Source organism: Mustela erminea, chromosome 17 (genome assembly GCF_009829155.1).
Source record: "Mustela erminea isolate mMusErm1 chromosome 17, mMusErm1.Pri, whole genome shotgun sequence".
NCBI lineage: Eukaryota > Metazoa > Chordata > Mammalia > Carnivora > Mustelidae > Mustela > Mustela erminea.
In genome coordinates this window covers 43,677,981-43,702,627 of record NC_045630.1, presented here as the reverse complement: position 1 = coordinate 43,702,627, position 24,647 = coordinate 43,677,981, and the positions used below count along the sequence as shown (strand labels likewise).

General features: G+C 55.1%; 1 protein-coding gene across 3 annotated transcripts in view; it reads right to left on the bottom strand.

Moving 5' to 3' along the window:
• Positions 1–24,647, bottom strand: part of PPFIA4 (PTPRF interacting protein alpha 4) — a 46,558-nt gene that overhangs the window by 3,210 nt on the left and 18,701 nt on the right. For 2 of the 3 annotated variants that reach the window (XM_032317881.1, XM_032317880.1), the window contains exons 10-28: positions 22,593–22,676; positions 22,229–22,360; positions 21,869–21,931; positions 21,109–21,200; positions 18,951–19,059; positions 17,175–17,383; positions 15,553–15,793; positions 15,083–15,118; positions 14,734–14,867; positions 14,263–14,429; positions 12,129–12,222; positions 11,588–11,669; positions 11,127–11,327; positions 10,356–10,418; positions 9,706–9,732; positions 7,901–8,076; positions 4,171–4,268; positions 3,327–3,502; positions 1,098–1,166 (exon numbers count right to left, since the gene is read on the bottom strand). In XM_032317881.1, coding sequence (XP_032173772.1) covers positions 1,098–1,166; positions 3,327–3,502; positions 4,171–4,268; positions 7,901–8,076; positions 9,706–9,732; positions 10,356–10,418; positions 11,127–11,327; positions 11,588–11,669; positions 12,129–12,222; positions 14,263–14,429; positions 14,734–14,867; positions 15,083–15,118; positions 15,553–15,793; positions 17,175–17,383; positions 18,951–19,059; positions 21,109–21,200; positions 21,869–21,931; positions 22,229–22,360; positions 22,593–22,676 — 2,253 coding nt within the window. The remainder of the gene's footprint in view (positions 1–1,097; positions 1,167–3,326; positions 3,503–4,170; positions 4,269–7,900; positions 8,077–9,705; positions 9,733–10,355; positions 10,419–11,126; positions 11,328–11,587; positions 11,670–12,128; positions 12,223–14,262; positions 14,430–14,733; positions 14,868–15,082; positions 15,119–15,552; positions 15,794–17,174; positions 17,384–18,950; positions 19,060–21,108; positions 21,201–21,868; positions 21,932–22,228; positions 22,361–22,592; positions 22,677–24,647) is intronic. The other variant, XM_032317882.1, reaches the window with a different exon arrangement.

Genomic DNA, 24,647 nt, shown 5'->3' with positions numbered 1-24,647 from the left:
CCACAAAGTTGGCCTCTGGCCCTGTTAAACCCAACTGAGAAAGACTAATTGATATGTAGTGGACACTAAAGGTGTCCCAAAAAAGAGGCCCAAAAGTCCAAACAGAGGCACTGGGTGGGGCAGGAGGATGTAGAAAGGGAAGCTACACAGACCTTGAAGACAGAAAGAAACAGATCTGATTGAAGAGGGAGACGTTACAAATAAATAATCTGGGGTTTTTTTTAACTGGTCTGGACCCAAGGCAGCCCAGCCCGACCTGACAGGCAAAGCCAAGCAAGGCTGGTGATGGGAAAGTAAGTAGGGAGGAAGGGAGGGGGAGGGGGGAAGGGGGGAGGAGGGCTGAGGAGGGGGCTGCCTCTTCAGGAAACAGGGATCTTCTGTGAGGCATCACCACTGGGAGGGAGCATTACAGCTCAGAATGCCCAGGGCCCCCCGGACACAGTCCAGCCTAAACTCAGGGAAAGGCCTGATGAAACCCAGGGAAAAAGGTTGGCTTTTCATTGACCAAGTGGGGGCCAGGAGAGGAGAACCTTAACATGGCTGGAAGGTAACTCAAGAGAGGAACCGCAGAGGAAGCAGCACTGAAACACGTCCGGGCCCGAGTGTCAAACCCCACGGCCGAACGAGCAAGCACATGCTTCTTTAAGGACCTCGGCATAACGCCGGCCTTGGAACAACCACTCCAGCACGGGATGGGAATCCTGAGAAGCAGGCTGGAGTCGTGCTGTACCAAAGGCACTGAGAGATGGGGTCTGAGAAATGAAGAAAAGGATGTGATCCCAAAGAGATGGCCTTTGAGGGGAGCTTCCGATCCTGTGTGGTTAGGAGCGCGGTGGGGCGCAGAGCTGAAAGATGCTAGATGAAGTATAGCACATAGGAGCCTTTAGTTTTTGTACGAGGAGGTTCATGGAGACTCTGCTAGGCCTGGCCGTGCGCCTCTCCCCCAGCTCCCTGACTTCATCCTCATCCCCTCAGCTCTCCTCTCCTAGGCCACCCCCCAATCATCAGCCCAAGGAGAGCACAACTCATGAATTTCAACCCAACGAACCAACAGTGCCCAAATCCCAAAGGCCCTTGATTCACAGCCAAGTACTCACATCATCCAGCTTCCGGTCCGTGCCCAAGGCCAACAGGTTGTTGAACTCTCTTTCCATCACCTGGCGTGCCTGGAGTCCATAGGGTTAGAGGTGGAGAGATGGAAGGGGTAGAGTTAATGACCTCGATGCCATCTTGCCCCCCGTTAGGGCCCAAGAGCAGAGATGGAGTATTCAGTGCATTCAGCCCATGAGCCCTAATACTGCGCCTTCACACAAACCTCAGCGCACTCTTGGAAGTGAAACTATAAACCTTAGGATTCTTTCATACAGAGCGCACTGGAAAACTGTAACTTTGTACAAAGTGGGACCACAGAGCGCGTGGCCTCACACTCTGTCTGTATGGGAAAAATCATGCCTTCCTCCCTTTCTGGAGGGTCAGTAAGCACGTAGATCACGGAAAATAAGGATTTAGTTTATTTAAAGAAACATATTTCATAAGGTTCCACATCAAAACTTTAAACCAGGAGGACTGCTCAGGCACAGACATTAGTGGCCCCTGGGCTGACTAGTGCCTATAGGCCTGGGCTCGGCCTCCCAAGAGCCTAAATCAGCAGATTTGGGAAATGCCAGGAACAACAAAGTTTTCGAAACTGCCACAGGATACTTTTAACCATTGCTGATGAAGAATTCCACATCGGGTCTGCGGCCACTTTCTTTAAGAGCTGAGCGAAGTGGACCCGTCAGGAAAACCAGAAAGGTCGGCAAGCACCAGAGAGGTCTCCTGCTGCTCTGTGCAAAGGCACTGCTGGCCACAAAACCCGGACGCATTTAGAGACAGGAGAGCAACAAAGGAGAAGAACAAGCTCGTTTCTGGGTGGAAAATGGCAACCACAGAGCTTCCTAAGGACCGCCTCTGTCAGTCTCGAGAACGTAATGTTCTCTTAAGGGACGGGAAGGGAGAAGCTTAGTCCACGTCCACGTACCCGGATGACACCGCTCCTCTGGGCAGTGGGAGGAGAAGCTGACAAAAACTTCAGAGAGGTCTCCCCAAGCTGTGGGAGCAGGCGAGAAAGCCGAGGAGGTCGGAAGTGTGCACGTACAGAAAAACCACGGGGGACATGGGACGTCAGCTCTTCTTAGAGAACAGAGGATCTGTGCTCTCCATGCTGACTGGTTGGAGGGGTCACCGCAGAGGGCCTACGGGACACACGGGCCCTGCATGGCGCCCGATATGCCCAAAAGGCCAACTCACCGCGCCCCCCCACCCCCAGAACTACGAGCCGACACAGCCGACCCTCACGCGAGCTAACACGCATCTGCTCCCAGAATAGCTTGCGCGGCTCTGGCGGCTGAATTTCAAGAGGCCTGACAGCTGCAAACAGTCCAGACGAGGGCAGCTAAAATGATCAGGGCATAGAGGCGCGTCTATATGAGGAAAGCCTAAAAGAATTAAGACCACTCCGTCTGGAGTGACAAAGGCCTGGGCCCCGAGGCAACACAATCAAAGTCGATGAAATGACAAAAGGTGAGGCCGGGTCAAACCCCTTCAGTCAGGAGGAGGCAGCAGCCTCCCTTCCCCTGCTGGGAGCCCCAACTGGGGCACGTTCAGGACAAATAAAATCAGGAAGTACTTTGCACAACAGGTAGTACTTCTCGAGTCCATCACCCACAGGAAGTTAGAAAGGCCAAGCATATAAATAGGTTCAAGAGAGTTTAGATAGAGTCTTGGATGGCAGCCCCATAATAACTATGAAATGTAATTTAAGGAGACATCTCATCTTTTGAGCTGTTGACAGGGAGACACAGTCCTGGCACGGAGAGGCTCTGGGCCGTATTCTTTGGTATATTTAGCTTTCACAAGCCTGGGGGCCCAGGAGCAGATCCTCAGGGCAGGAGACAAAGGAGACAGTGGGCTCTCTGATCCCCTCAGGCCCCAGAACTAGTTCCCCCTCTAAGAAAAAGGTCAGAAAAGCAGAGTGAGGGAAAGATAGCCGCAGAGTGTCAAATGCGAAGATGGGGTCGGGAGAGGAAGTGGGGTGCCCACGGTGTCCATGGCAGGGCTTGGGCTGGGTGGGCTTTGTATGTGAAGGACACTGGTTCTCCCTAGATGCCTTGGTTATGCACCGGGACCACTTGGAGTTTTGAGGCCATCATGATTCCCCTCTGAAACAGCCCCCCTAGGACAATCCCCCAACAAATCCATAAACCCATGCGCAGAAGCAGGAGAGAGCCGGAGAGTGGGGCAGAGCAGGGAGCCTGAGGTTGAGACTGAGAAACAAGGATGCCCACCTGGGTGTTCTGCGTGGGGATCTGGAGGACCAGGGCCAGCGTGTTGTGGTCAAAGTTCTCGTCCAGGGCCAGCAGGGCCCCGTGCACGCCACTCTCCTGCAAATTTCCTGCGTAATCCCGCAGCCCGATGGACTGGACCCAGTGAACCACCTGGTCATTGGTCCAGACGAGCACATCTGGAGGGGAGAACAAGAAAAGGACCAGGAAGAGGCAACAGGTTTGGCCACACCCCCTCCAGGGACAGAAATGGGGCTCCCTAGATGCAGAGCGCCCGTCTGCCGCGCTTTCTGTCTTTCGTCCGTCTTCCCTGGCTGATTCTCTTAGAGAACCAGCCCCACCTCCCTCCATCCCTGCCAGCCCATAGGATTCAAGGCCAGGCCAGCCAGCTCCTAGCTGTCCTCCCAGAGCCCTTGCCTGGGCCCTCTCCTGCCCCCAGACTGGAAGGGTCCTCTTAGTTTTCCACCTTTGAAGAGTCTTCTAAGACTTGCCTCTCTTTCCTGCCCACTGCCGCCCAGATCACCAAGTTCCATGAGCGCATTCCCATACCAGTTTCTAGCGCTGTCCTAGGGGAGTCACTGCGTTTGTCCAGTTGGTGGCCATTGCTGGGGGTAGGGGGTGTTACGGCTGACTGAGCAGGGACTATTTCTTCTCCACCAGATGCAACATCCTTTGGGCAGGACTATGTCTCCCTCTTCGCACAGACTGGGGCTGAGGGTCCTCTCTAGCATTTGGAGCTTCCCTGAGGCACAGAATGCCTCTTCTCCCCACCACTCCCCCAGGGCAGGGAACAGCGAGGCAGGACCCTGCTCCCCGAAAGGCTGCCCGAGGAGCCTGGCCAGCTTACCCTTGATCTCGTGCTGGCTTTCCTCCCGCCGTTTCTCCAGCTCCTTCCGGTCATAATTCAGCCTCTTCAGACACATGATACCGTACTGAAGACTGGTTCTGCAGGCACAGAGCCCCCCCTGAGCCAAAGTCTCCGTGGGGCCCCATTCCTGCCACCTCGACCCCACATCCAACACCAGCCCCAGCACGCCCAGGCCTATGTCTCTCAGCTCCAGGAGCCCCCAGCCCAACTGTGCTCCTCCTTCTCCCAGGATTTACATGTGACCCAGCCCAAGGCCACTTCCCCTCCTCTGCCCACCCCGGGTCCCCCCTTGCGGCCAGGGTATGGGTCTGACTGATGGAAAGAAAGTTCCCTGAATGAAGCAACAGCCACCCCCCCCACTCTCTAGGCATTGGAATGGCCCTACAGATACGTGACCCATACAGATAGGACCCTACAGAAAGATCCCTATAGATATTTCTTTGAGTCCCCATTTCACTCAGAGTCCTGACAATGACCTATCCATGGTACACGATTTGCCTTGGACACTGACCCCTCTGTTCTTCCTCAAACACAGTAGGCACACTATGCCTGCCTATGTGCCTCAGGGCCTTTGTATTAGCTGCTCCCTCTGCCTGGAACATTCCTTCCCCTATCTGTTGCATGTCTAACCTCCCCCCGCCATCTCCTTTAAGTCTTTGCTCAAATGTCATCTTCTCTATTCAGTGGTTCCCTTCTCCACCTGATTTAAGATGGCAACATTGCCACCATGACTGCAGCTCGTACTCCCAATCCCCTTTACCCTGCTCTAATTTTTTTCCTAGTGCCTTTTATCTGTTAACATACTATATATACATATATATATATATATATATATATGTATATATATATATATATACACACACACAGTACAGATGGATGGATGGATGGATGGATGGATGGATAGATCCTTGTTGGTCTCTCTCAGTTAGAATGTAAAGTCCATGAGGGGTGCCTGGGTGGCTCAGTGGGTTAAAGCCTCTGCTTTCAGCTCAGGTCATGGTCCCAGGGTCCTGGGATCGAGCCCCGCATCAGGCTCTCTGCTCAGCAGAGAGCCTGCTTCCTCCTCTCTCTCTGCCTGCCTCTCTGCCTGCTTGTGATCTCTGTCTATCAAATAAATAAACAAAATCTTTAAAAAAAAAAAAAAAGAATGTAAAGTCCATGAGGGCAACATGTTCTGTTCATGGATATGTCTCAAACTCCTAGAATCGTGCCTGGCACACAGTAAACACCATAAATGCTTAATGAAGGAGATGAAATAGTTCGCAGAAAATGCTAAGAGTACCTAACCAGTACCAGGTGCAGAGTAAGCATTCAATAAATCATAACAAGCCAGAAGGACGCTACAGAATCTGTAGGCTTGAAGAGACTCCACGGGCCACCAGCCCAAGCTCCCATCTCATGCAGACGACCACAGGACCACCTGTGTAGAATCCTTCTGAAGTAGTGTGAGCTCCTCTGAGACAGGGAACTCACTACCTCTCAAGGCATCTCATCCCACCTTTCATTAGTGTTCTTCCTTCCCTTGAACCTGCTTGTCATTCAGCCTCTCTGCACTTTGTCATCTATCAAACATAGGAATAGACATTCCCTCCCAACTCTATTACGGAGGCCATTGCCTTGTGAAATTAAATCATGCTGCCTGCTCCCTCCTTCTCTCCCCTCAGCTCTCCCCAGGCAGCCCTGCTTCCTAGAACAAGCCCTCGAAGCTCACAGAGACCACTTCTAGGAACTCTTTTCTGACCCAAGGCAACCAGTCATTGCTCAGGCCCCTGGTTTAAGCCATGGTCCACTGGAGGCAGCAGGAGCACATATACCTCCTGATTGAAAATGCCTTCTGTCTACTTTTGATCCCACTTGCTATCGTTTTCTGTCTAATTCCTAGGGCTTTCAAAGCCATTGCATTGCATGGTGAAAATTTAAAGTCAGATCAGCCTGGGTCTGAATGCCAGCTGTGCCACTTCCCAGCCTGGTGGCCCTCGGAACATGGAGATGTGACCACCTCTGTCCCACAGAGCTGCCACGAGCATCACAGAGAACGGTGCACAGACGGGCTCGGCCTAGCCCCTGGAGCATCCAGGCATCCAGACCCTCAGCAATGGCACCACGATCAGGAGAACATTGTTGATGACCGTGTGCGCTGGTTCTCCTATCAAAACAGCTGGTTCTCTAGGAAAGCCACTCAAGAGAACACAATGTTCCAAGGAAAAGAGCTGAGACTCTCCAGGGGCCTGGGCAGAGGGTCGTCAGGAGGACCTCCAGAATGCTGGGTGGGGCCGGCCTGACTGATCCCCTACCCCACCAGGCACATGTCTCCCAGCTCAGCAAGAGGGTTCCCCTCTTCTCCCGAGCCCTATCCATCACTGAGGAGGGAACAGGTGCAGCAAGGCCTGGCAGCCTCCTGGACAGAGACAAGAGATTCCAGCCCTGGGAAGGCGTGGGGGAATGCCAAGGGAGGTCACAGTAGGGAGTTCTAGCATCACGGGCTCTGCAGAGTAGTGGAAAGAGGGCTGGACTCAGTTACCATCCCTGATGCTCCTTCCCATGCCTCAGTTTCCTTCCCCGTGAAATGGGGAAGCCAGCTAGATCCCTTCCAAATTGAACCTTCCCTGGTTTATGAGTCAGAGAGACCGAGAAACGTCCACAGACTCCCAAGAGAACCTTGAAAAGCCACACGCTCCCAGCCCCAACATTCATCACATTATCCTCTCATTCTCCTGGGTCTGAACACCAGCTGCGCTACTATCCAGCTGAGTGGCACTCAGAGCACATGAGCCAGGGTCATACTTCTCCTGCAGGGTGGCCGTGGGCATTAGAGATAAAAGACAAAGAACGTGGCTAAAATAGCAACCTGTGTGATTTGAAGCTACGTGTTAAAAAGCCTTCCCAACGACGGTCAAGCCCTAGATTTTACCACCCACCGGGCTCCCCAGCCCCAGTGCTTCCTGCGGTGAAGCAGGTCCACAGCGAGTGAAGCAGATCTGGAGACCGCGTCTACCTGCCGTAGGAGGGCGGCTGCCACCAGCTCCAGCTGGCTGTCCCCACGCTAGAATGTGTCAGCACATCTTCCAGTTTTTAAGAGAAGCCAGACATCCAGAATTTTGTGGAAAATTCCCTAGTGCTTAAACACTGGCAACTAAATCCATAATCTTTAAAATACCGTGTCAGCCCAACAAAACACAATTGTGGGGCCAAAGTCTGCCCACGGGCTGCCAGTTGGAGACCTCCGCCGCAGACACGTGTGAACAGGAGACCTTGTCAGCAAGGGGGAGGAGAGACTTGGATGGCATCCTGTACTAAACGGCGCGGGCTCGAAACCGAGAGGCAAGGATGCGGGATGCAAGGAGCACCAGGGCCAAGAAAGACCTTTCCTCTCAGCTTGGAAGGAAATCAGTAGACATGGAAGCGGGACCCTGGTTTCGGGCAGAGGCTTCCTAGAGTAAACAGAGAAACCTGGGCAGCCCAAAGGCAGAGAAACGAAAGGCAGACCTAGGAGGGAAAGCTCCAAGGATGTAAGGCTGAGCAAGAATGACTTCCTGAGTCTTCAGGGCTGGAGGGGAAAGGACCAAATCCTCCCTCACGTCGAGAGATGGGAAGAGGACCTGGCTTTTGCAAGGGGAAGGCCCGTTGGCACCCACACGGGCCACAGGCAGAGCCGGAGGCAGCCACGTTCCTGCAGACAGAGCCCCCGGGGCCGGGCTCCCCTGCTCACCGGTGGAAGCTGTCCACCATCTTCAGGTGAACCCGCAGGTCCTTCTTGGTCAGGTGGTCCAGCATGCGCGCGTCTACCAGGCACTCCATGAAGTAGCTGCGGTACTGGGGCAGCCCCAGGCTGGGCAGCCAGTCGTTCCCGATCCACTCGTGGTTCATGTCCCCATAGGCCAGGGTCTGGAGGAACAAGGCAGAGTGTCTGTGGGGGAGGAGGGCCTCGCCAGCCGGCCGCAGCTGGCATAGCCTGTGGAGCCGCCACAGCCGCTTATGTTCACTGAGAAGCTGGGAGTGGGAGGAGGGGGAGGGGTTTAAATGGTACTTTTTAAGACCTCAGAATGATACGGCTCCACTCACGGATCGATTATCTACACTAATGAACAGAAGCAGCTATCCAGGCAGCAGATAATACGGAGTCCTTCGACTCAAGAATGTATTTGCGGTGGTGTGTGGCCGACCTGCCTTCCTGCTTCTCCACCGGCCTCTAGCCCACTGAGCCCAGGGGACAGGCCGAGTTACAGAGGGCAGAGCGGCAAGGAAGCAAAAAAAAAAAAAAAAAAAAAAAAAGCCGATCTCACTTGGGAAACTGGCCTCCCACATCTACCTGAGAGTTAGGAACAGACTAAAGTCAAAAGCCACAGGGGATGGTCTGCGCTTGCACTCTGAGCTCTGGTGTCCACTCCAGGAATTCCCCAGCCCCTCTGTTTGCTGCTTTCGCCAGCACTCTCTGCACATCCCAGCCGCCCCCGTCCATCCGCTCTGTTGTCACCTCCTGCCGACAGCAGGGACTCCTCTGGCCACCTATTCTTAGAAAGACTTTAGGGGGGCGCCTGGGTGGCTCAGTGGGTTAAGGCTTCTGCCTTCCCTCAGGTCATGGGGGGGGTTCTCTGCTCTGCAGGGAGCCTGCTTCCTCCCCTCTCTCTCTGCCTGCCTCTCTGACTACTTGTAATCTCTGTCTGTCAAATAAATAAAAAAATCTTAAAAAAAAAAAAAAAAGACTTTAGGAAGAGCACCACTCCCTCACTCTGTTTCCTTACCTTACTTCATTTTTTTTAGATTGAAACACTGATTTTAGCTTTTAAAAGTGAAAGTGTTATACATATAAAAATAAACGTAGCATAATATCATAGTATAGCTTCGATATTAAGCATAAAGAGGAAGGTAACATCAATGGACACCAACCACACCACCCCATGGCTGTGTCTGCCCCGTGCTCGCCTTCCCCGTCCCGTCCCCTGCTGTCCCTCTAGAAGTCATTGCTATGCTGAGGTTCTATCATGCCCTTGCTGGAAAAAATGTTTTTACAGTTTTTCCAATCACCAATGTGTATTTCTCTAAAATTTTATATTATTAAGTTTGCTTGTTTTTGAGTTGTAGTATAAAATTCTATGAATCTTTGGGGCTTAGATTTTGCACTTATCACTTATGATATTTGCCAACTCAGTGAATGAGGAAAAGGTCTTTGCCCAGGTCACCAGGGGTTCCCCTTAAAGGGGACGGGGTGAGCACGAGGACTCATGGCCATCTCAGTCTCATTACTCCCAGGAAGAGAGGGAAAGAGGCAGGTGTGCTGGGGACACGGCCCTCTAAGGCAGCATCTGCCACCCTGAGAAACCAGAACAAGTAGCTCGAGGGGAACAAGGAGGAACGGGGCTTCAGCGGGATGAGAAAACCCGTCTGGGACCTTTCATGCAAAGAGGGGACATAAACAGACTGGGACTCGGGGAGTCCTGCTGGGCAGAGAGCCCATGGGGAGAACACTGTCCTGAACTCCTGAGAGGTGGCTCGGGACAGAGAAGGGGATCTTACCTGAGCCCAGCTGCCCTCCTCACTGTCCTAGCGGGAACGAGTGCAGCGTGTCAGGGGAAACAGGCAAAGTCAAGAAAGCTGGAAGCATGCACCCCTGGCCCCATCAAGCAGAGGGAGCTGACACGCCAGTGGCTGGGAAGGGGACTAGGAGGAGCTTGTTGGGTGGCAAGACGGAACACAAGGTGTCTGTGCTAGTGCAGGCGTCTGTGTCTGCGCTGAGGGCAGAACAAATGTGTATGCGGCGAAAACACACTCCCATACCTTGTAGGCTTGGCTGGGAGCCCCTCAAAGGGCCAGGCTCTCCCATTCCCTGTCCCCCACCAAGCATCAAGCACAAGGACTCTGCAGCTTCAGGCCCAGAGCTGGGCAAAGCATTCCCTATTCCCAAGGCCAGCTCTTCTCCACTACAGCGCACCAGTGGCCTAGGGTGAGTTCGGGGCCCCCTGGGACGGAACCCCCAGCACCCACTAACTGTTCCCATTCCCACTCCTTTCCCAACCCACCACCTGAGAGCAGAACCCAACACACATCAGGATATCAGTCTCGTATATAAACCGACTGCCACCCCCTCTGACTTCCCACCACCTTCCCGTCATCCTTGTGGGGGTCAACAGCCCCAACCCAGGCCCGAGGCCCAGGGCCAGACTCACTGTTTTAGTGGGTGTTGCCAGAGTTTCCATCTCTTCGTGGGTGACCCAGACATTCCCGGAAGACTGTAGGCAGAGAGGAAACCTAGCAGGTCCTGCATGTGGGTCCCCAGGGTTCCCTGGAGGCTAGGAACCCCAAGGACAAGGACTAACATCCCTTCCCCTGAGTCCTCCCACAGGCGCAGCCTCAAGCCCTGCAGACTGAGGCTCTGAGCACCTCCCCATATCTCTGCAGCAACATTGCTTGGCACAGGGCCTGGCATCTCAAAAGCTCCACAAACATTTCCTGAATGAAGATGGATGAATGGCGCAGATCTAGAATACGGGCTGATTCCAATCAGAGAGATGCATGGCCGTGAGCAACTTTACTCTGAGAGTCCACGGACTAGTCTGCAGTCAGACAGAGAGGCTGGAGGACCAGGACAGAATTCACAAGTGCCCTACCCCTCTGCATCCCCAAGTCCGGTAACCACGAAGAACCCCTGGAAGCCCCATCCTTGGAAACTGGGCCCGGAGATCTGCAATGGTTCCCAGAGTGGGGATAGGGGGATGGGGCCCATGCGTGGTACGCAGGGAACCAGGAAGGCAGGGAACGAGGCTGCTGGGATCCTCCTGGTATCAATGTTAGCCCCTCCTAGAGATCAGATGGAGCCCTTTGAGGGACTGGAAGGGGCAGGAATCAAGGCTGCCACTTTCCCAAAGGCCAATGGGAAACTTCGCAAATTCTACACCAGGACTTCAGAAAACGCCCTGCGTGAGGGATAGGCCACTCACGGTCCTGGAGGTGGGCGGGGCAGAGGGGCTGGTCAGCGACACCATCTCCTGGATGGCCAGCCGGAGCTTGAGCCGGTGCAGGGCATTGCTGATGCCGATCTCGCGCTGGATCTCTGTGTCCGACAGGGCCGACATGATGGCTCCACTCTTGACGTTGGCGCGGCAGGCGGCCACATACCAGGCGGGCATCCCCACCCAGAGCTGCAGACACGGGCACAGGGGGTAAGTTCAGCCCCTTCCCCACCTTCAAGAGCTTGATGATATCAAGGAACAAGGGCCAGGCCTCATCCATAGTCTCAAAAGAGCAAACACGGTGCGGAATTTAGGAATGTAGCGATGACAACCACCAAATGTCTTTCCTTCCCATTTTACAGACGGAAAAATCTACAGCCTGAGAAGGTGAGGGGATTTTCCCAATATCACATGGGTGATTAGTTTCTGGGGACAAACTATAGGCTTACCTCCAGCCAGGAGACCACAGTAGGGCCATCCCATTGGGCAAAGGGCATTCCTTTTCTGCGGGCATCTTCAAGCAGCTGGTGTCTTGCAGGAAGAGGAAGAACAGACTCACTAGTCTCCTTTTCTCCCAACCATACTTACTCCTGAGACTGCAGGATGTGCTAAGTGCACTCTCACAACCCGACTCCCCACCACTAGACTGCTGCCCCTGCTCTGTGCTGCGAGACACGGGCAGGACTCCTCTCCATCCCCAGAGGACAAGGGGCTCCGACTTTGCACATGGCCTGACCCCACAGACATTTCGGTCTGCTCTGTCAGAGATGCACAGGTCCTGGGTCTCTCTCCCCCAGACCCCCAGTCTCCTTCTTCCTTGGCTCACCCTCAGAATCACCTCCCAGTCCCGCTGTGCCCAGGTGCACTGGGCCAACTCAGTTCAGAAAGGGCCTGGCTCTGGCTCTGGCTGCCTGAGCTCAGTCCCACGGCAGGCCAAGAAAAGGACAGTGGGCAAGGGGCTGGGTTCCCCCCCTGGCCTGTGGCTCTTACTTCTTCTTTAGCCGCCGGTCCTTCTCTGCCTGGGTCCCCAGCTTGGCAGGCACCATGGGCTCCTGCAGACCAAGCTCGGAGTCTGTTAGCATAACTAGAAGGAAGAGATGGCATGTGAGCCAGGCCCCTCCTTCTCCTCCCTTGGCCTGGGCCAGGATTGGGGAGCAGACCCGCAGGAGGCTCCTCAGCATTTAACAACCCAGGAGGCCTAATGGGACAATCTATCACTCCCAGAGCCTCTGCTCAATGTCCCTACATCCCGGTGGCCCCACCATGGCATCAAATGGGTCACCCGGACCAGAGAGTCTCCCCTGGGGAGACTCAGCCCTGGAGGCATTTTCCAGCCAGATGGACCGAGGCCTTCCTACTCCTCCAACAGCAGAATCCTAGACAGAACATAGCTCTCCTCCAAACCAGGGTGCAAAGGAAACCCACAGAGCCATACATGAGTCTACTCCGGGTTCACAGAGGATTATCCTGACCTGGCTGGGGGTGGGAAGATGGGCACACTGAGAGCCGTGTGCCCCTCAGCCTCTTGCTCAGGGAGCAATCTTGCACAATCCCCATGGGGGAGCATCCCTAGCTCTGTCTTCTTCTATCAAGGATCCCCCTAACAGACGCCAGGCCCCTACAGAGTTCACAGCAGGTGCCACATCTTAGAATTCGTCTCATTCCCGTCCCTTCACCCAGTGCAGCTGGCCGTAGGTCCGGGGTGACCCAGGAAACAAGGTGAAATGCCGTCTCAGGGTCAGGCATCACTGTGGTGCAGGGAGCGTAGAAAATCCTAAGCCTGCCCATAGAAGATCTCATCCACAGATGTGCCCTTCTCAGCTCCCTCCCAGCGCCCTCTGCACCTGCTCCACCACCACCCCACCCCGCACCCCTCAGGCCTGGAGGCAGGGTGCTCCCCCTCCTTCCCCACCTAGACAGAGGTACCTGCTTTCCCTCTTCCTCCTCCTCACTTAGCTAGCTGGCTTCTGATTCACACCTTCTCTGAGGCAAAGGAAGGTCTAATTATGCCTCTGGGGTTCAAAGGTTCCTTTTTTCTAGTTGATCAGGCCCTCCCCCAGCATGCCATTGTCAATGCCCCTGCTGCCTCCCGGAGAACTTCTCCAGGCCCTTCTGAGCCAGCCCACCAAGGGTCCACAGCCACTTCCTCCTTTCTCCCAGCCTCTGTCTCCCCCACTCTGAAGAGCCGCAATCGCATACAGAGCTTCCACTCCCAGAACCTGCCTCCCCCAGACCCCCAGACCACTCACACACAATTCTTCTTGGCTTGGCTACTTCCCACTTAGCCTCCCAACCTGAGCCCAGCAGTTGCCTAGTAGAGGAAGCCACTGCAGGCATCCCTACCACTCCAAGGCTGAGTTCTGCCTTCCAGAAGCGCCTGAAGCACACTGCTATCCTAACACTGTTCTGGAATCATCTCTTTCCCTTCTCCCTTTCTATGAGACACTGAGCTCCTGGAGAGAATGGCCAACACTAAGCCTTGTATACAGTAGGTACTCAATAAATGTCTGTTGAACAAATGACTGAATAGATGAGGGAAAGAGGAAGAAGGACAGGAAAGGAAAGCAGGAACAGGGGAAGGCGGAGGAGGGCAGCTGACATTTACTGTGTACCCACCAGGTGCCAAGCACGCAGCAGAACTTTCTATTAGCACATTTCTATTTCTATTAGAACTTTCTATAGAACTTTCTATTAGAACTTTCTATTAGGTGGTAATGCCACTGCTGCCCAAGCATTTATGCGAATGTAGTATCTATGAAGCCATCAAGAGGCATTACGACCTGTTGCATCCTGGAGGGCAGATGCACTAGAAATAAGTTCTAATCAAGAACCGAGTCCTCCCAAAGGTCCTGAGCACAGGACGTCAGAAAACCTCCGAACTACAAGAAACCTCAGAGGTCCAACCTCTCACCCCGGGCAGGAATCCCTTCCACAGCATTCCAAGAGCCACCGTGACACAGCTCTCGCCCACAGCACCTGCCTCTCCTCCCTGGAGTCGAGACCTGCGTGACTGCAGCTTCCACACACGGGCCCCCAAGAGGCCAGCGCAGGAGGCCAGACCCCAGGACTCCCTCCTGCTCTGGCCCCTCCACTTGCACCCATTTGCTAGGACGTGGACAGACACCCTGGCCCGTGGCTCCATCCCGGCTCAGCTGGATCAGCCGGCCCTTCTCCTTCTTCCCGAACAGGCGGCCGATGGACGACTTGATGCCCTTGCGCTTGGCGCCCTTGTGCAGGGAGTCCTGGCTGCTGTTGCTGCTGCTCGGGTTGCTGCCCTGATCCTCCAAAGCACTACAGGAAGACAGCCAGGAGGGGGCGCAATGAAAAGAGAGAGGCTTTCGTTACACCAGGAAGCCTGGAAGTGAGACCTCAGGGAGAACTTACAGGCAAGTGTCAGAGGTTGGGGGGGGGGCGGGGTGTGACTAGAGCAGGTGACCAAAGAAGACACGGGAATGTCCTTCCCCGATGGTGTTTCAAACAGAAGTGAGATGTTCAGACACCTGGATACGGGAGACTCTGTCCCTCCAGAGGCAGGGGGAGGGATGAGATGACCTTGGGGTAGAGGGACTCGAGGTGTGGGACCTGTGCCACTGACCTTTTGCCTTCTTCCTGGCTCAGGGCGGGATGGCCAAGCTTCTCTAGCCGCAGCGTCCTGGGTGAGGAAGGAGGAGAAGTCTCACATTTTATGGTGGCTTTATCCTCTCGGTTCTCTTCCCGAGACACTGGCGACTGAACAGACAGTGAAGCCGTCAGGGGATAGAGGGAGAGATGTGGGGCCTGCCTACCCAGCCCAGATGAGGCAGAGGAGCTTGGAGAAGTGCGGTGGGAAGACTGGGGGCCTCTCTGAGCCCAGACTCAGACTCAAGGGCCCAGGGGAAAGAAGCCAAAGGGAAGGGCCTGGGAGAATTCACCCGTTAGTACCTGGGTCATCGGGCAGCACTCACCAGCAGCTTCCTCCTATGCTTTCTTAAGTCACTGGGCTGGAAAAGAAAGTACAGGGTAAGCTCAGAATCACCCTCCAGATGCCCGAAAGTCAACCCCAAGGGAGCCCAATGGCCTTAGGAGGAGAAGGTACGATTCAGGGGCCTGGAGAGAATACCACAGCCAAAAAAAGCCAGCCTGGAAAACTAAGTCAGGGCTCCCTCTGGAAGAGAGGGAGAGGTACGGGCAGGAGCTGAGGTTCTCGCTCTCTGCTTCTCCACAGGGTTGAGGAAGACATGACAGGCCCCGGCCAATTCTAGGAGGACATGTTGGTGACCGGACATGCTGGGGTCCGTGCCCAACATGGGAAGAGGACACCAGGCCCAGCCGAGAGGACTGAGCCCTACCAAAGCTTCTCGGCGACCCTCAACCAGCCCCCAGAGCAGAGCCCAGAGCCGACTGGGCTGTTCATCAACTGCCTCCAGACTCTCACCAGGGTCATGACCCCCATGCGGTCCAGGTCCTGGGCAGCACTGCGGGAGGTAAGCTTCGGCGTGGAGCGGCCGCTGAGCGGAGGGGATGCGCTGGCCAGGGACAGGGCGGTCAGAGAGGTGGGGATGGAGCCGCGCTTACGCAGCTGAGTCAAGTTGAGGGCCTCCATGCTGCCGCTGGTCACTCGAGTCTCGATTTCCTCAGCACGCAGCTCCGCAGACTCCTTCTCTTCCTGGATCATCCTGGGACCAGACCCAACCAGACACTGTGTTGGTCCCCCCACATCCCCTGCAAGCCCAGCAGGGGGGGCAGATGCAGGTACCGCATCCCCCACCCTGGGACCTCAGGCAGCAGGCAACGTCAGGGGAACCCACACTGTTTCTGGCATAACATCAGGCCTAGCGGACACTGCTCGATCTTCCCCCCCAATAGCTCAGAAACATTTCTCTGTCTCAATAGCTGACTTCACGTAACAGAATGTGAAGCAGGGCATTTAGTCAGTGGGAATCAAACCATTCGGGAAGGCAGAATTCTTGACCTATCACTGACTAGGCGGGCCACCCGGAGTCAGACGCTCTGGCCTCAGTTTCCCCCTAGACCCAATGTCAGGAGGGGCCCAAGCCAACAGGTCCCAAACCTGGGTCCTTTAACTGATGCTGACCCCTGATGGAGTTTTCCCTCTTCCAAGAAAAGTGAGAAAACCCATGATCATTCTGTATGTGTGGGCGGGGAGGGGGTGATCACAGAGGCACATGTCTTTGTTCCTTCCCACATGTGCACACGCATACATGCATTGATGTGACAATGCTAACTGTCCGTTAGGAGCCAGACTCGTCTTTATTCTGAGAGTATGTCTTTCCAGTGTGAGGGATGTGAAAATGTCCTTTCTTTTGCAGAATGGTTGTGATAGGAGACAGTAGTTACCTTTCATGTTTTCCTTTCCAGAATAAAAGTTGGCAGCCCTATGTTAATATCCTTCTTTCCTGTGTGTGTGTGTGAGAGAGAGAGAGAGAGAGAGAGAGATGTTTTCTTTTTAACTGGTCTGTGAAATCCCAAAGTGTGGAAACTGTGGAACCAGATGTCCCCTACAGCCCTCTAGGCTGAGGCACGCTGGTTATGTCGCTGGGCATAAACATTCATAAACCTCCTATAAAGGCAGGGTCAAGTACATGTCTTGATCCCGGCCCTGCCACTTACTGTATGGCTTCGGGCAAATCACTTAACCCCTCTGGTTGCTTGTCCCTTCTCTGGACAATGGAAATAACACTGCCTCCCTCAGAGACTGTGTTAAGACTGCCAGGGGCATCTACAATGTTCTCCCCCGATCTGGCCTCAGTCAGTGGGAGCTCCAGTCTCAAAAGCAGGTGCTGCGGGAACGCAGTCTCCCCAGCCCCGGGAGGGGAGATGAAGCCCAAGAAGTCAGGCCGAGCTCTCACCCCTCTCGGTCCGGCATGGGGCCTGATGCCCCGCACCGAGTCCCTAGACTAGGCACTCAGAGGTGCAGCTAGAAGATACAGAAGCAAGCAGATACACAGATACACAGAGAAGTTGTCCTGCGGTGCCCCAACCTAAAGGGACCTCTGTCCTTCAAGGCGCCCACAGGCCCTCTGCCCCAGCCCGAACCTGATCTCCTCATTGATGGCATCAAGTTGCTCCTGCAACATCATGGCCAGAGTCTGGGCGTCGGAGTGGCCGCTGGGGGAGACAACATCCACGGAGCCCACCAGACCCCCTGGCTCATCCTCGTCCACATCAGAGATCTCAGGGTCACTGTCAAAGGCAGGGGCGGCGGTGGGGGCCAGCCCCCCAGGCAGTGGAGAGGGCTCCCAGTCCTTAGCAAAGGAGGGGGGAGAGTAGTGATAAGACACACCAGGCAGCTGAGGAGTCGGCCCCTCCCCACCTATCCCAGCGGCAAAGACTCCTCCCGGGGACCCAGGGACTCGTTAGAACTTAGAAGCACAAAATGTCAAGCCCCACCCCAGGCTACACACAAAGTGAGTACCTGCACTTTAACTAGTTTCCCAGGTGATTTATTTGCCACTAGAGTCTAAGAAATACTACCCCCGTTCAAGGAGCCAGGTAGCAGAATGGTTAGGAACAGATTCCAGAGAGAGCCTGTCTTGCTTTGGAATCTGATTATTAGCTGTGCAACAGTGGTAGAGTTGTTTAACCTTTCTGTGCCTCAGTTTGTTCATCTGTAAAATGGGGATGGTAACAGTACCTACCAATGACGTAGGTAATCGTGAGAACAGAGTAAGGACTTTAGCACAGTGTCTGGAACAAAGTTAGCACTATGAAAGGCTACCCCTTTCTATGAATACAAACTCTCTAAGAGTTACTAGATCCAGGGGACAAGAGAAGCCAAGCAGTCCTGTCTGACCAGCATCTCCCAGGGTTTCAGCACGTCTCAGGACGTACCCAGCCCTGAGAGGCGGTGGTCTCAGAAGTCACGCTACAAACATCTTCAGTGGACAAAGGCCCGGAAGAGGAAAGAGCACAGAAGGAGGCTGAGCGAGCCAGAAGAGTGGGGGGTTAGGAACAGAGAGGTATACTAACCCCACCCTCTAGGACCCAGACCCACAAGTTTCCCTTAAGGCTCTTTTCTAGGCACCTGCTGTGTTCTTATCAACAGAGAGAGGAAAGGGTGAAGGGAGAAAGAGACCCCTTCAGATTGTGACCTCATCAGAGTAGGGGTTACCTAAGGGCAAAGAGGAGTCCTCCCCCATCAGACTAGGAGCTCCCTCCTCTACCTGTATCTTGTAGTGCCTTAGAGCAAGCCGAGGCCCTGGGCCCAGGGCACAGTGTGCTTAACCATTCTGGGGTTAAGAGGGAATCCCGGTTCCCCAGATAAAAGATGAGGTCAGTCCTCTGCTATCCTTTCTTTCCTGCTCCCCCCACCCTCAACCCCCATCCCCCAGGCAGCAGGCTCAGCAAGAATGCAAAGCTGCTTCTCAGAAAACGTCAGGTGCCATCCCCAGGGCCACTTAAACCTGCCATCCCTCCCTCATCTCCCCCATAAACCACAGCTCGTGTTCCAGAAAGCCGGCCAATTCCACCTCACCCCTGCGTCTCCCTCCCTGACCACCAGAAGCACACGCTCGCACCCCAGGCACACGTGCACACGCTTCAGTAGGGCCTCAGGGACCGGCTGGCCGCCCGCCAGCCCCGACCACTTGCCCACCAGGAGGCCAAGGCGAAGGGGCACAGCTGTCGCAGCTAACAATGGCCCCAAGCCCCAGGGCTGCAGCTGTTGTCCACATGGGGCGTGGGGGTGGGCCGGGAGGGGGAGGATTTGCACCGCACGCCAGCCGTCTGTGAAACTGGAGCCAGGCACGCGGCCGAACTGACCCCAAACTCCCCCAGGGGAGAGCCCTCCACACTCACCCATCCACCCCTCACCTTGGCAGACTCGTCCCGCAGGGCTGAGTAGCGGCGGTGCAGGCCTGAGGGCACGTGCGTGGCTGTGCTCAGGGCGAACCGCACATCCCCTGCGCTGCCCATGTGCGACCTTGAGTGGTTCAGGGGGAGAAAAGACCGGCCCTGAGGACTGGGAGCCCCAGCTCACACCCACTAGGGCCCAAAGAGTTAAGGGATCTCTGGCTTGGTGATGAGAAGTCTTAGCTGGCAGAGAGCTACTGTAAATGGTTTAAGGGTGGCTGTGTCAACAAGAGATTCAATTTATTCTCTGGTGACCCAGGGATCAGAATGATCCAGGCGAGAACATTCTAGGGGAGCAGCTTTCCATTTAACCGAAGAAGCACCTTCAGATGGTAAGATTTGGTTTATGATGCAACTGGTGACTTTTAAAGAGCTGAGCTCCCCATCAAAGAAGCATGCAAGCAACAGCTCTTGGGCCATCTGACAAGAATGGATTTTGCAAGGAAGGTCTCTAAAGGTCCTTTTAATCCCAAGGGATTCGTCCTTTCCCAGCAACTTCCCTTGGGTTTCCCCATAATCTAGACTGAGTTCCTGGCTGAAATTCAACCCAGGCAGACTCCCTATCCCCAGGAAGCTTGGGTAGGGGGAGGGGGCCTCCGACACTCTTATCAGAGACAGGGACTAGAAAAACCACTTTCATGCCCCCTGGGTTTATTCCAACCCTAGGATTTTAGAATCCCAGTAATGAGGCTCTGGAAGGTGTGGATGCCTTCCCTAGTGACACTCCTCCCCTATGATGCCTTCCCAAGCCTTCCCGGTTTGAGGGGGCTCAGGGCAGAGGGACAGGGCAAGCCTATAATGGATAAGGTAGCTGCAGGGAAAGGGGAGTTTCTGCTTATCCCCCCTTCTCTCCTCCAACTCAGTCCCAATTCCGTGATAGGTCCGATCTTCCTATGGTCAATGCCAAGAATTCTCAACCATTAAGGAAAGCAATCAGAGGCAAATAGTTCAGTGTACTCTGAGTCATGAGACGTATTCATTGAGGGCTGGGGCGGGGGGCTCTCTTCCGAGAAACCTACGGGAAGGAAGAAGTCAGAGAAATTCCAACTACTATTCCCTGTCTCTGTTTCCTGCCTGTCTCCATATGTCCTAAACAAAAATTCCTGATGAACTTGAAGGCGGTACTTGTGTCTCTACCACCCCAGACACCCACAGGCTTCCCCTTCTTCAGGTTTAACATTCCTTTCCCTAATGCAAGCCCAACCCCTCCCCACATAGATGGGCATGTACACCTTTCCTGTCACCTCTCCTCAGGGAAACTGATCCCTATTGCCCCAACACAGCAATAGCATAACTGAAGGAAACCTCAGAGACTCCCTTCTGTGAGATACTGGTTTGGAGAGAAAACAGCCCAGACCCACAGACCTTGAGGGGCATCGCCTACTAGTGTCCTCAGTCTTTACCCTGCCTCTCCGGGCAGAGAAGTGGAGGCAGGACTAAGGTCTGAGTTCAATGCCAATTACCTCACAGAATGTGGAGAAAAATCCAGAAGTTCCCTAAAACATGGACCTAATTCAAGCATTAGGTGAACAGCGCCACTCCCCATCTCTTACAATGTTTTCCGGGACAAGGGAGGTCACAACCATGACGTGGCATCTCAACTTCCAACCATAAGGAAGTTCTGGAGCCTCCTCACGTCAGTCCCTCGTGCTGCCTTGCTGCTCCCTGCCTGCTGTCTGCTGTTCAGGTGGTCCTGAACTCTGAAGCAACAATCCTCCAGAGCTCTAAAGATGGTGTCTCCAAGGAAATAGAATGAACCAGACACTCTCCATGAGAAAGTCCTGTGGGACATCAGTGAGCAGCAGGTAACTCAGCACACCCCTCTCCAGGGTATGTCCTCTGTCAAGGAATCAGGAAGCACAGCCTGTGTCCCATGGCACTGGGGAAGGAGCATCCTGTCTTTACTTGCCTCTCAGCATCCCTCAGAGGACGGGTGCTCCTTCTATGTGGCCCAAGTGAGCTAGGTGATTTTGACCAAGTTCTGGGAGCCTCAGTGTCCCGCCATGGATAGGAGGAGGACCCTGAGGTCCTGGGCGCTCTTTTGGTGGGAGGAAGTCTCCTTCCTCAGGGTCCATCCAGGACCCCATCCCAGCACGCCCAGCCTCCCGCGCTCCAGTACCTGGAGTGGACGCCATCCACAAACGGCCCCCCTCGACCCTTCAGCTGGTCCACCTCTTGGCGCAGCTTCTCAATCTCTTCAGACAGGCGGCCCTGTGCCAGGCAGACCCGGGGTGGGGGTGGGACCAGGGAGGGGCGGAGAGGGGAGAGAGGGACAAAGAGGACAGCAGAGTTGGGGAGAAGCAGAAGAATGTACTGCAAGTCCAAAGCCAGGGGCCCCCGGCCAGGCCCACAGATGACACCAAGAGAAGAGGTCCAACTGGAAAGTGAGCAGAAGGGTCGGCAGCGGGCAGGCAGAGGGGCAGGGCCAGGAGAGGGTCTGTCTTGGTAAGGATTCTACTAGAATAGGTCTGATGAGCCCTCACCACTACATAAATGCATGGCGGTGGAGGCTGGGCAGCCGAGGGGCGCGGGGTGCCCGCCCAGACCTCACAGACGTGGCTGAGCCAGGGCCAGTGACCAGTCCTCCCAGAATCACTGGACTCCTGCCTCACCTGGTTTGAGGCCCCATCAGATCTTTCCCTGGGCCCTGCCTCTGCTGCCCCCGCTATGCCCTAAGCTTATGGCCTCCGTTTCTTCTTTACATGTGGGTGGTGACGCATCCACCGTGAAGGGCTCTAGCGAGGATCAGCGCAATCCCGTCTGTACACAGACTAGCGTGGTGCTGGGTGGCAGAGCAGCTGCAGGAAACACAGGCGTGTTCCTTCCTCACCGCAAGCCCGGCCCTCCCAGGCTGGCGGGGCGGCCCAGCAGCTGGGTACCTTGTGATGGTGCTGCTCCTCGATCTGCCGCTGGGAGCTCTCCAGCTCCTGGATCAGCGTGTTCTGGGGGAGAACAGCTGGGAGCTAGCGACCCCGCCCTGGCTCCTCCACCCGATCTGGCCGGCGCCTTCCCCTCCCTAATCAGCCCCCCTCTCCAGGCCAGACCGCCCCTCCTCGCCCCTCCTGCTCCTCCCTTCCCCAGCCTCCCCGACGTCTGTCCACCGAGGTAGACGTCCCAGACGCGCCCCGCCCCTGACTAACCTCTCGCAGCCCAACTCCTCCCCTCGGCTCCACCCACACCCTCGCCACGCCACGCCCCGGCTTGGAAGCCCCGCCCACCAGGCCCGGGACCCACCGCACCTTCTCCTCCAGGGCCGCCATTCGCTCCTTGAGGTGCAGCTGCAGGCGCTCGTTGGACTCGCTGAGCAGCCGGTCCACGGTGTCTGACAACCGCTTGTTGTGGTCCTCGTTCATCTTTTCCCGCTGGCGCACCTGCAGAGCCAGCACACCTGGTCCCAGGTCACCCCAGGGCCACCCATTCCGGCCTGGTTCCAGCCCATTCACCTGTCCCGTACTCATCCTCCAGAGGCCCCCTCTCCAGCTTCCCAGGACCACCGCCCGCGGCCCCTCCCAGCTCCCACTCCTCAGGTCTGTCCACACGCCAACCTGGGAGGCTGCCCTGGGGACAAGGAGAGGGCCTGCGAGCCCAGCCCGGTGCCCTCACCCTCGCCAGCTCCTGGTTCTTCTCCTCCAGTTGCCCCTCCAGCTGCCGCAGATGCTCCTCAATGCTGCCGTGCCTTTCTTCAGCCTGGAGGTGGGCACGGGTCAGTGCATCTCCAGATCCCCTGACCTACTGCTCAGGCCCCACAGCCCACAAACCCTGTGCCAGCGGGCTCTTCGGGGCTCAGGGCCTCAATACCAACAAAGCCCAACCCTCTGCCTCCCCCCCTTGGAGCAGAACTCCACCATCAGTACCCTTCTTCCCAAGCCCTCTCTACTCCCTGCCAGGTGATCTCCACCCCCTGCTTCCTGCTCCTGGGCCTGCCTTAAAACAGCCCGGAGCTGGCAGCCCAATGGACTCCCCACTTCCAGAAAAAACTCCACTTGAAAGTATGAGCTGCCATAGGGGCGCCTGGGTGGTTCAGTGGGTTGAGCCTCTGCCTTCGGCTCAGGTCATGATCTCAGGGTCCTGGGATCGAGTCCCACATCGGGCTCTCTGCTCAGCAGGGAGCCTGCTTCCCTCTCTCTCTCTCTGCCTGCCTCTCCATCTACTTGTGATTTCTCTCTGTCAAATAAATTAATTAATTAAATAAAATCTTTAAAAAAAAAAAAAAAAGAAAGTATGAGCTGCCATAAATCTCCTCCACACCTCCAGGCAGATGGACCTGCACTTTAACATGAATGCAAGCCAGACTGCCTGGGTTCAAATCCCGGCTCCCTCTCTTCCCAGGGGTGTGATTTGGGCAAGTTACTGGACCTCTATGTGCCTGAGTTTCCTCCACTGCAAAATATGGGTAATCATAGCATCTCTGCCCATCGGATCACCATGAGGACTACATGAGATGATCCATGGCAAACACCTAGGACGCCATAAACACTCCGCAAATGCTGGCCATGGTTATAACCCACCCAGGCAGAGGGGGTCCCCTTCCATTCCTGTGTCTCCAGAGGCGGAGATCCCATGTCTCCGCTGATAAGGTATTCCAGACTAGCACAGACCTTAGTCAGGAAACCCCTCCTTAAAGCCCCTACTATGACTCATTTGACCATATGAAGCCCTGCAGCCCATCCTGTCCGGTCTGGGAAGCTGGGAACAGGGCCAGCCCAGCATCACGTGGTGTCCTCCACCACACATCAGCCCAGCACCGCCTCCCTGGGCACAAGAAAGACCTCACACACCGCCAAGTGCAATGCTATCATCACTGAGATGATGACATGATCAAAGACATAATGATACAAATGCCTGATTAGGGAGGGAGGGACTTTTCTCAGGTTACGGAGCCGGTCGGTGGCAGAAGCAGACTTGGTCCTGGGTTGACCAACCAGCACCCAGGCTGGAGGCTCTGGCCACGGAGCCCCCAGCTGTCACACTGGCACAGCGGCCAGCCTCTATCCTCCAGAGGCTTTGGAGCCTGCTGCTTACTCAGTGCTGACTTCCTTCTCTCCAAAGCTGGTGGGAGGGTCGCTATGGGGAGCCCATGTGAGGCCCCCCCATCAGCATCCAATGGGGTGCAAACACTCAAAAAGTCTCCTGATTAGCCCACTGCACATCTAGGTCCCTGCATTTACCCAGCTCTGCCAGATCCCACGATGACTTCAGCCTGCCTACCTCTTAGAAATGATTCCTCCATAAAGTTAACTATCCATCAGGTACAAATCTATTCCCCTTTATGAATTCTCCAGCTGCAGCCTTCAAGCAACCAGAGCTAGTTTCTAGATCCAGAATGCTTCAATTTGACAAAGAAAGGTATGACCCCCCTACACTCCCACTACCCACCCCTCAACCTGCTCTGACCCGATCTCCTCCCGGATTTCATCTTTCCAGGGACCAAGCAGTCCTGATTATTCCAGTCCAGCCCCCAACGATAGCTAGTAGTGACACAATAGTGTCAACAATCATCAAAACACGTTGCATCGGCAACAGTTTCATCTACTTCTCCGTGGACTTCTGCAGCCCTTGTCCAGGGACCGTCACTTCCTTGAGGGGTGATGAGGGCAGGGACGACTCTTCCAGCAGACAGACACAGACGGTGTGTTCCTGGAGGCAGGCGGTGACAGG